Source organism: Crocodylus porosus, unplaced genomic scaffold (assembly GCF_001723895.1).
Source record: "Crocodylus porosus isolate Cpor-Errol unplaced genomic scaffold, CroPor_comp1, whole genome shotgun sequence".
NCBI lineage: Eukaryota > Metazoa > Chordata > Crocodylia > Crocodylidae > Crocodylus > Crocodylus porosus.
The window spans coordinates 3373268-3384857 of NW_017728934.1; the positions used below are offsets into that span (position 1 = coordinate 3373268).

The 11590-nt window shown below is 44.6% G+C and overlaps 1 protein-coding gene across 2 annotated transcripts in view; it reads left to right on the forward strand.

Annotated features, from left to right (window-relative positions):
• Positions 1-11308, forward strand: part of LZTR1 (leucine zipper like transcription regulator 1) — a 41085-nt gene extending 29777 nt beyond the window's left edge. Inside the window, exons 17-20 of one of the 2 annotated variants that reach the window (XM_019546312.1) lie at positions 287-436; positions 4750-4855; positions 5873-5953; positions 11074-11308. In XM_019546312.1, coding sequence (XP_019401857.1) covers positions 287-436; positions 4750-4855; positions 5873-5953; positions 11074-11190 — 454 coding nt within the window. In that variant the 3' untranslated portion in view covers positions 11191-11308. Of the gene's footprint in view, positions 1-286; positions 437-4741; positions 4856-5872; positions 5954-11073 lie in introns of both variants that reach the window. The other variant, XM_019546313.1, reaches the window with a different exon arrangement.
• Positions 11309-11590: the final 282 nt, after the last annotated feature.

The window sequence follows — 11590 nt, forward strand, 5'->3', positions numbered from 1 at the left end:
CACTACTACCTCCTGATGCCTATGGTAGCATAAGCTGGAGACAGCTTCTCTGTTGTAGGGTAGAGGAAGTAAAAGAGCAGCCTTCGCTATCACCTCTTGGCTGGAGAGCGCACCTTTTGAGGCAGCTTTATCATGCTCCAGCCATTCACTTGATGCCTGGTTTTAAGTAACTTGTATAGAAGTCACAGTGCCTTGTAGCTACATGTGAGTAGGGTTGGTTAAACATGGTCTGTAGAATTGTATCTCTAACACTTGTATACTACATGAGTTGTATTTCTTTTCCCAGTTACTTTGAAGCTATGTTCCGTTCTTTCATGCCAGAAGATGGACAAGTAAATATTTCTATAGGTGAAATGGTTCCCAGTAAACAAGCATTCGAGTCTATGCTGAGATACATTTATTATGGTGAAGTGAACATGCCTCCTGAAGACTCCCTGTATCCTTAAAACTAATTGAAGCAGATCCCTCAACTGACTTTTGTTATAGATGCCCAGATTTGATATATTGGATCTGAGTCTTCCTTGCTAGGAACATTGTCAGGCACTATAGTGTGAATGTAAAAGAAAATACCAAACTGGAGTATGCTCATTTTGCACAAGTGTAACTGCTGGCATTGCAAGGGTGTCAAGAAACAGGATCTTTCTCCAGGATGTTCAGTTGAAACAGATAATTGCCGTTACACAAGATAATTTCAGATTGGGTGGAGAATAGAGAGAGATTGGACTTTAAGAACATGTAAGTTCTGCTTGCATATTTTGTGCTGGATTTTGAGGCCACTGCTGTCACCAACACTAGGGCCGTGTGGTGTCTGCTAAACCAGGGTGTTTGTTGTGCTGGACTTGTGTAGCATTGGCAACTGCCCTGAGTTTAAGTAAGCAAACCTCATCCTGATCTAGAAGATCAATTATACCATGGCAAACGAAATGTGCAGATATTAGGGGTGCACTAATAAAGATTTTCTTGGCCGATACCAATAAACGATTATTAACCAGCCATATCAGCTGATACTGATCCAACAACCGATATTAACTGCTGGTTGAGTCGCACTGTAGGTTGTCACACTGGGTCGGGCTGGTCCAGGCAGCTCAGCTCCACCAGCTCCTCCCCACCCCAGTCATGTCTGTGGCATTTGGTGCCTTTTACAGCACCCGCCTCAGCCCCAACCCCAACCCACAGTGTGCACTGTGCTGTGCCAGTGCCTAGGGTACCATGGCAGTTGTTCCCTACAGCCCAGCCCTCCAGAGAGGGGTTGGGGGTGTATCCGGGGTCACCCTGGTTCATGGAAGGGAACCCAGGCATCTGGGGGCCCCAGACAGAAGGCATAATTATTGGAGAACATTATCAGCTACAACGGCCGATTTAAAAAGCCAGTAGCCAATAATATCAATTTCCCTTTTATCGGTGCTGGTCCGATAGGCAGCCAATATATTGGTGCACCTCTAGCAAATACGAAACAAAATTTGGAGCCACAGTTTTCAAATGTGAGTGCTTATAAATCCACGAGCACTCGGCAGTTGTTTCACCTCTGCCAGGCAATTTCTAAAAGTTCCCCAGGAGCATATTTGTATGTCAGATATCTTATGTAGAAGTCTGCCTCTAGGCAGCCAAGTCTGAAAAAATTGTGCTTCGTTATCCAGCAGTTTTTACTGTCCCAGGCAATGGAATTAGCATTGCTGATTTGTTTTACAGGTTTCCATCACCAGTCATGGTTTTGCCAACCATGGTTTTGAGTATCCATGCTTCAGAGAAGGCGGGGGGCACAGTCGGAAAATGCGCCCGCCCCCCCGGCCCTGCTTGTACTTCGCACTTCCCCCCATCCCTCCCCCTGCAGCTTTGCTGGTGCCCCCCAGTCCCTGCTCCCCCAGCCCTGCCAGTTTTGCCAACTGTGGGAACTTTCAGGAAAACCTATTCCCCATGGTTGGTAAGGGAAACCTGTACAAGCTTATCTTGGAGGCCCAGCTGAGTGTTGTTATTCTAGTGTGCAATTAGTCCTTGCCCTAAAGTTTGAAATCTCAATAAACAGGATGGTGAAAAGGGAAACAGGGACATCAGGAGGAGTAGCAGTGACTTGCCCAGTGTCACACAGTAAGTTAGTAAGCTGAGAACAGGCAGAAGGCAGGTAAAGATGCACCTTATAGACTCACTGAATCAGATGCATAAGCTTTTGTGAACCTGAGCTCACTTAATCAAAAAGCTTATGCAGGCACGTCTACATATGCATTAATGCACTATAATTTCGGCATATTAAGTGTAGTACCATAAAGTTTAGTACCTTTAGTAACTTAATGCACCATAATTGGCACTACTGTGCAGTAGCACCAGTACACATCTTTTACATGACGCTAATGTGCAGTAATTCTACTGCACAATAGCACATGTTTTGCCGTGATGCACTAACACGTGGTAGAATTAGTCTAATGTACTTCCAGCGTCTCGTGTAGACGTGCCCTGTATCTCTGATTCAGTGAGCCTACAAAGTGCATCTCTACCCTGCCCTTTCCCTGACTTCAGACTAACACAGCTAACTACGTCTTTCAGGTGAGAATAGGATCTCTTTTGTCTCAGGACATGTACAGTCACATGGCTTTAAAGGGGTTGACTTAAGGGTCAGGAGTGTGTAATAGTTGATTTGGTATAGCTGTTTCATGTGTTTGTCTCTGTCCCTGTCCCCACCTCATTCAGATGTAAGTTATTATTCAGCTGCATTGAATCCAGTCCTCCTCCACTCATATCTTCATGCCTTTAGCCTAGTGGTTTGCCTGCTGGAACTCACTGCCTTGGTTTCCATAAAGCACTATGAGTCTCATTAACTTTAAGTTGGGGCATAGCCACTAGTGGAGAACGTGCTGGTAGGGTAGGACATCCTGCAGTGTTGGAATCTGCTGGATGCTATCTAGCATCTCGCTTGTCCTTATAATCACCTTTTTTTCCTTGCATGGAGAGTCTAAGTTTCAGTCTCTTTCTCTGCATCTTTTTTTCCTGACTTTCTCCTGTTTCTACATCCCTTGTTTTTTTTCTGGGGGTTTTTGGGCAGGGAGGGAACTCTTCACAATACCTCTCTCATTCCCCCTTGCCTTGAGACTCTGCGAGAGGATGAGGCAAGACAAAGACATCGCATTCCTATTTCCTGTGAAGGATTTTCCTTCCGAGGTATCGCATTGCTTGTTCTGCTGACCAGGCCTCCTTCTGGACGGCTTCAGCTCACAGAAACTCTGGAAATGGCTGAGGTCCTCATATGCAGCATAGTAGTGCTAGCTTCAGCGTACTTGCTCAGAAAGAACCTTGCTGTTACTGTAACAGAAGAGAGCAAATAAACATAAGCATGGGAAAGTTTCTTATAGGAGTAGGAGCCTGTTTGCAGGAAGGAGTGTCTGGGAACCTTCCTCCATTTCCTCTGCTGTGGGAGCCAGCAGCCTTCCTGATCCTGTATGCATGGAGTGGGTTCCCTCATGTGCTGCTCTGAAGACATTCAAGGAAGTGAAACACTTAGAAGCTAGTATTGGTGAGGATACCAACTTAGATGGCATTTATAGTGTGACATGAGAGAAAAAAAATATCAATGCCCTGATAAAGCTCCTTTTGTTAGATACTCACCTGGTTTGGGTCCCCACATAGTGGATTCAGGACTGGAACTCAGCAGGCTCCAGCCTCTTTCTCTGGTCCCAGCCTCTCTGGCACATGTCCTCAAATTAGGGTTTTTCTGCTACAGAGTGGTGCACTGTGGCCCTGCTACCATAGGTACCAGGACCAGCATTGAGCCATTAGGTACCCCAGTAGCTTAAAGCACTCCTTTCCCCAGAGCTCCAGCCCCTTGAGGAATATGTGATACTTGAAGCAGATGCATGGTTTGTAAGGATTTCAGAAACCAGTCAGTCTTAACTTTAGCTCTAGAAATACGTAGCTATATACAACATAGCAAGTGTGCACACCTTGTTCCCTGTCTCGGTACCCTCACCAGTCTGGAGCATTGTGTGGGTTATGGGGGCAGGCAGATCTGGACAGAATTGGTGAGACTGAGGGGAAAGAACGACATTGCCTAAACATCCAGGCTCACACAATACCCGTACAAATACTTGCTGAAAACATAAGAACTCATATCTTGGCAGGTGAGACTAATGAACCCATTAATACAAATCAAGGTGTTCATTCATAAACAAAAAAAAAAGAGCCACCGTTGTCAAAAATATATGTGAAATTTTGCATAGCTTGCCCTACTCTTAGTACAGATCGAACAGAATATGAAGGAAAGGCAGGACTTTGGATAGAACAGTTGGGTTGGAAGGGCTCTCAAGGGTCATCTAGTCCAGTCTCCTGTATGAATGCAGGATATGAATGCAGGATGCGTTATGCTTAAACCATTCCAGACGCATGTTTATCCAGCATCTTTTGAAAATTTTCAGTGAGGCAGATTCCATATCTTCCCTGGGCACCCCTCCTCATCTTAAACTTTAGGAAGTCCTTTCTGAGATTCAATCTAAATCTGCTTTTCTACGGTTTAAACCCATTGTTTCATTCCCTGCCCTCTCATAAGGGAATTACCATATATTTATACTAATATGGGGAAATCCACTATTTTCTGCAGGTTTCTATTTTACATGCATGTAGTCTTCAAGAAGCCTCTGTTCATCCCAGCCCTATAATACTATACTATCATATTCATCCTTTCCCCTGTAGCATTTGTATTGCTGTTCTGTTGTTGTCATTGGCAATTTGGACCACAAGATTTATTTTCTTTGACTAGCTTTACAGCTACCTCTTTGCGGCCCCTTATTATTATGGCTTCTTCAACAACAGACTTCAAGCATACTGTAAGCAGAATTTGGAAATGAATGTTACAGCAGAAAATGTGCTCCAGGTAATTAGCACTCACTAAATTTAGTGCGACCATTGGAAACACAGTAAATATTCAAGAAATTCAAATGGTGCTTCAACTCTACTCAATAGTGTCTGCAATTCGGTTAAATTTCCAGACAAAATATTTTACTAAATCTAAGTTAATAATTCTAGGTATATTTGTCTGTTAGGGTAAAAAAAAAAAAGAAAAAAGGATATTCTTGAGGTTTTTGCTGTGTGGCTGGAAATCAAGCCTGAATTTGTATAAAAGAGCACGCACAGTTTGGTAGTGTAAGAGTGATGTTGTGATGGTCGAGAAATTTTACAAGAGGCAAGGATTTTTTTTTAGGGTAATCTCTTTTATTAGCCTAACTGTGTAGTTGGGATAGAATAAGACAAGCTGTCGAATGCAAGACATTCTTCCTCGGGATACAAGCTTGGAGGCTGAATGTCAGTGTTAATAGGGGATGCTCATGCAGTCCCTGCAGACTTGGGTTCCCTGGAGGTTCCATCACGTCGGATATCAGACCCACAGTTGTGAATACACAGACATAATTCTCAAACCAGAGTTCCCGGTTAGCAAGGTGCTTTTTTTCCTAAAGATCACGGACCTTTTCCAGTTCATTTGTGCTGCTTAAGTGGTTTAAAAGGAGAAAAATGTGGCTATCCAAGAATCCTTTCGGTTGGGGAAATCCTCAGCTGGTATAAAGTCAGCCTAGCCACTTCTTGTGGGAATTGTTCCCTGAACAGGATTTTTGCATCCATCTCATTGTGACACCAAACATAAATTGGCCCTGGTGGCTAGCTTAAATCTCACAAAAATTATCTACTGATGAAAACCATGTGCAGTATTTAAAATACAGCATTGATTTTAGAGAAATTTGGAAAAGGTTCCAAATCGGGGCCGGAGTAGAAAGCTGGCTGCAATTATAAGTGCAGGGAAATTACCCTCTCTGCGTAGTAATAGCATTCTTTTTTGCCTCTGCATTTACCTGAACAAAGCAGAAAGAGAATTAGTCTTAATATGTTTCTGTTCTAGATTTTAGAGGCAGCTGACAAGACCCAGGCTCTGGACATGAAGAGACACTGCTTGCACATCATTGTTCATCAGTTCACCAAGGTTGGTTGGCTCTTTTCTGGGGTTCTGGGGATCTGCTGTCCTCTCTCTACCATGGGTTAAAGCAGATTAATATGGGCCTTTGTTTTGTACTGGTTCTTCCCTGGGACAACTTACTATGTTTATGATCTGACATATTGCCAACAGGGTTATGGCAGAACAATATTATGACATATTACCAACAGGATTATGGCGCCACCTTTTTCTTTCTCTCCATTTTTTTAAATCAAAAACAACCACTTTTTGTAGACTTGAAGACCTGCCAAAGAGAGTAGTTATTAAGAACCATCTCCATTTCCTCACGCTTCTTAGCTAGTAACTCTTCCATGCCATGCCTTGCCAGTGCTAGATTCTGACATGTTTAACAAAATATGTTTGATGTGCACTGAATGTCCTAGTTCCTCTTTCTCCCTGTCATTTATAAATATTATACTAAACTTGCTTTTGAAGAAGGTTCCTATAATAGATGCAACATCATTACTGCATTAATAAGGCCTATCATGTTCAGGTCAAGTGTTCTGCAAACTATATGTGAAATATAAATATGGAATATTGTATTAAATAGTGATACATTATGCCAAAAATATGATACTTGTGCCCTTGATTGAGAATAATTTTGGTATTGTCATTTAGCTTTAAGTAATAAGATACATGGTCCCTGACTGATAAAGATAGAATTTCCCAACGCATTGCCTGTTGGTGACAGGTGCAGTATAGTTAGCCTCATGAAGCTTCATGGATAAATCTTAAGATACTGGAAACTGGAACTTCTGTGTGCAAAGCCCACGTTGCTAGCAGTTGTGTGACACAAGACTGCAAAATCGTAGCCATTCACTACAAGATGCCTGTAACAAAACATTCTGGTTGTCAAAGTTACGACCAGGACCAGAACCAAATCATTCTTCTAGGAATCCATGTAGGTATTGCGCCACCTAAAACCTAGGCTGCGGTCCCTGTTTCCAAGATTTTTTTTCTGTTATTTAACAGATCATGTGCATAAACAGTTTTGGGAGCTTATGAAAACCATTTGTTTGCATGTTGCTACCAGTATAGTGTTTTAAGCACCACACCACAAATTAAGCATTATCCAGATACCCTTCTGGTGCTCCTTTTGAAGCTAGCGCCGTGGACAGGCAAGAAAGGAAGGTATATAGGGCCAGGAGGAAGAGCCCAAATTAACTGGCATGTACCACATGCCAGTTAGTTTCTGCACTGCAAGCCTAAAGCCTGGAACCATGCCCAAGTTTCTCCACTGTCCTGTCCTCCATCCATTTCATGTAGTGACTGAAATGAGAGGGACAGTGGCTCAGCCTTGTCAGGAGGGCTGGAGACACCATTAGATATTGTCTGACCTTTTGTGTGTGTGTATGTTTGTATGCACATGCGTGCATGTGGGTTGAGGATGGTTAAAGCAATGTGCTAAGTAACCAGAGAGCTGCAGGAAAGGTAGACCTATATCCCAGGTATCCAGCTTCCTGGGTGAGTGCCCTAACTTCAGCTACTGAGGCTAAGACATGAGGGGGCCCTTCTCCATCACTTTTTTTTTTTCCTGGGACTTGCACATTAATATTATGGCAAGTGCTCAGTTCCACGTGGTCAGTATACACACAGTCTTACACAGCCATGACGGGATGTGTCATGTTTGGGGTAGGGCATAAAAGTCCTTCAATCCCAGTCCAGTCACTGTGGAGCTATCTGTAACCTGATCCTTTGGATCGTGCATGTGATGTGACGATTTTGTCTTGGAATCTGAGTCTACCCCATGCCTGATCTTGACACTCAGCTGAACATCAGGATTGGGCACAGGACTGGGAGCAGCCCTAGGATCCGGCACGCTCTGGTGCCATGGCTGACGGTCATTGCTGGCATCAGCCCCAGGTCCAGTTCTGGACACAGAGCTGGTGGTAGCAATCAGGTGCTGAAATTTACTGCCGTGCCTTGTGCGTTCTTCTGGTAAGGCAGCAAATATGCCTCCTGGTGAGGGCACATCCGGTTGGTGACAATCAGTGATTGCCAACATCAAGACTGGGGCAGCCCTCAGCTAGATCAGGGGCTGCCTAGATTCTGACGTTTACAATCAGCTGATTGTTGGTGTCAAGATTATGGGGCATGCCACACATTCAGTTTATGAAGCCCGTACAAACCAGTCACAAAGATGTTACACGTATTTTGTGGAATATTTTTGTGGCTAGTTTGATATAAATGTGTGGCAAGTTGCTACGTCTGTAATTTGTACCAGGGACCTTAGCCACACAAGAAGAGATGGAATTCTGGCCCATGTGCACAGAAGACTAAAAATAATAATACTATGGATTACTGCATGCTAGTAATGTTTAATGTATATCATCTCTGCAAATTGTACAACGATACTTAGGAATCTGGCTGGTTAAAAGCTGTGATAGAATTAACCAGGCTAATACAGGATTCCTTATGATTCAGAATGAGATAATGCAAATAATCCATGGTGGTCATGGAGTCCTTGGCCTACTTGGCTGGTGTACAAAATGTTTTGTCTTCATGCATCGTCATCCCTTTAGTGTCTCTTTGGGAGACTTCATGAGTAAGAAGCAATTAGAAACAAGCACTGTACACAGTATTGGAGCTTGGCCATGAAAATAATATTGCAACTTTTCAAATTTGAATTGGGTTTTTGTTAAATTTCTTTCATCCTTGTCAAACGTTAAAAAAAATAAATAAGTCTAGAATTGTACATTGAAACCTGTCTAGTCCTTGGATGCTTTGAAACTGTCACTGAAAGACTGCAGGAAATCCAAATTTGTTAATGTTTGTGCTTTGTCTGAGATGTTTTGATATGAAATTTTGTTTCACAGATTGATTAAACCTGTGTATGTTTGGTCATTGCAGTCTCCTTACATTAACTGAGGAGCACTGGAATTCCTATTCAGAATTGTTTTTAATTTCCCTGTGGGAAAAAGAGAGGATATTAATTGGAGAGTTGATTGTATAGTTGGAATAGCTTGGGCAGAGATGTATATTAATCTCGATGTATATTGGTATTATATAAATGCCTAATAAAACCACAGTTTCTGAAGTGCTGGCTTGTGCTCTGACATGGGCCTCTGTCTTTGTGTACCCGCCCTTCAGTACAATATCTGTTCCTCAGTGCAGGTGCACTATTTCCTCCGCAGCTAAGAGGTACTGTCTCTCCCTTGCCCCTGCATAATACTCTGTGTGCATTGAGTTCTTTCCAAAAGTAGCTTAACTCAACTGTTTCATTTTGCTGTTCTTGGTTTCACAAAATGGATTGCTTATAAAGGATCAGGGTGGGCAGAGTATGGCTGGATACAGCCCACCAAGTGAGTCCATCTGGCCTGGAGCTGGTGTCTCAGCCCTGCCAGGCCCAGGTGCAAGGGGCATTCCAGGCCGTGGTGCACATGGCTGGTTCTGCCGCCCCTGGGTGTGGAGGTGCTGCCTGGTGTACCCTGCCTTATTCCTGTGTGTGGCTCGCGGACACGTCGGGAGCTGTAATCCCTGGGGCCAGGCAGGAGCGGTGAGGTGGCCAGACTTGGCTCCCTGGCAATCCCTGCCTCTGCTGCCCAGGAGCAGGTACATGCCTCACTGCCTGGACACTCCAGGCTTGATCGTCCCACATCCACCACTAGAGGTGCTGGATGGAGCAGGCAGGTGGGGTCGCCATGGAGGCTGGGCAGGGAGCATTCAGCAAGGTGGATGGGATGGGGGCATGGGCATGGGCATGGGCAGACAGCGGTGACTGGGGTGGGACAAATGGACTGGGATTGCAGGGCAGTGACAGTGCAGAGCCAGGGCCTAGGGCAGAGCTGCAATATGCCTCCCTGCTTATCCCTGCAACAGGTGCTGGTTCTCTGCTTATTGGTTTCCTGTGGACTGGCACCCATTGCAGGCTCTGGCCCATGCTGTCACCATCCTGTGATCTCTGGCCCATGTGGTCACCATCCTGTGATCTCAGCCCCGCTGTCCTCTTCCATTCACAGATGCCGCTCCCCACACACCCATGCCCCCATCTCATCTGCCCAGCCCAGTGCACCCTGTCTGTGTCGGTCCTGGGCCAGTCTCCATGGAGACACTGCCGACTCCGTCTGACACCCCCAGCAGCTGGTATGGCATGGATGGGCCCAGGACCGGATAGGATAAATTTGCATCTCCCTGGGCTACCCCCCTCCCACCCGGCCAAATGCTGGGTGGTGTATAAACAGCTATGATGGGGCTGAGGCTGGGTCAGCACTGCCCCTCCACCCAATTTCTGGCCCTCAAGAACTCACCAAAACTCCTTAAGTGGCCCTCCAGCCAAAGTCGTAGCCCACCCCTGCTTTAACTGGTGGAAAAGTACAAATAAAAATATGTGCATTACACACAGCAGTGCTTCGAATAACTTCTCATGCGTCCACAAGAACAAAGCAGCAGATAGCTCAGGATCCACGCAATAATCTACAGGTCAGTTGAGAAGAATCCAAATGGCCGCAGGAACACAACGGGTTTGAATTTCAAAACTCATGTAAGCCAAATTTGTGTGTTAGTCAGTGTCCAGTTTGCAAGCTGCATATTAATTATGCATAATTCTCTACACATGACCTTACGGTGCCATCATTTAGGACTTCTTTTTGGGAGTCCTAAATGATAGCACGGTAACAGCTCGTATTGCTGCACGCTGATGGCGCACTTCTTTTGCAGCTACGTTGCTATAGCAGTGCTCTATGCTGAGGGAGCTCATTGCGACAGCGACGTAGCTGCAGCATCATGGTTTGTGACCACTGATGCGTTGCTGTGTAGCATCTTGTGTAGGCGCTTTTACGGTCCTCTAAAACAAATGATATGATCAGACTTCCTGTCGCATCTTCAGCTCTGTCCTGCAGTAAAGGGTAGTCTGAAACCAGAAGACAACTAGACAGTGTTTTAGTGGGCATATGGACAGAGCAGCTTTGGTTATATTCATGTAGCTTCATGCCTTAGTTTTGCGTCTGTGATTTTACTAGTCCATAGCACGCACACAGTAGAACATCAGTAGATGTAATTAACCTGTGTGTTTCTTCTGTGGGATGGTAGGGATTAACAGTGTTATTTAAACTATTTTTTAATTTTTTTATTTCTTGTTTGTGTGTTTTTGTTTTTCTTTTCTTTTGAAGGTCTCCAAGTTGCCAAATCTCCGGTTCCTCAGTCAGCCGCTCCTTCTTGACATCATAGAATCATTAGCCAATCACATATCAGACAAGCAGTGTGCGGAGCTGGGTTCAGACATATAGGATACTTTCTGTCAAACAGATATTCTGTTTGTTCACAAAAGGGTAGCACTTTACAACCTCATCTCTCTGCCTTCATAACCATTGCATTCTAAGCTCTGAATGTCAACGTGATACAACAGAAAGCCTGAAAAGAACATGGAAATCTGCACTGTTACTCTCCTGTGGATCTGTAAGGTTTACATACTTGTGTTCGAGGTAGAATCAGGTCTCAGGTGCACCACTGTAAAATTTGAAATTTTTTCAGTTTCCTAGTAGGTAGGGTCGGAAGGGACCTGAGCAGATCATCAAGTCCGACCCCCCGCCATGGCAGGAAAGAGTACTGGGGTCAAACAACCCCGGCCAGGTGTTCATCCAACCTCCTCTTAAAGACCCCCAGGGTAGGAGCCAGCACTACTTCTCT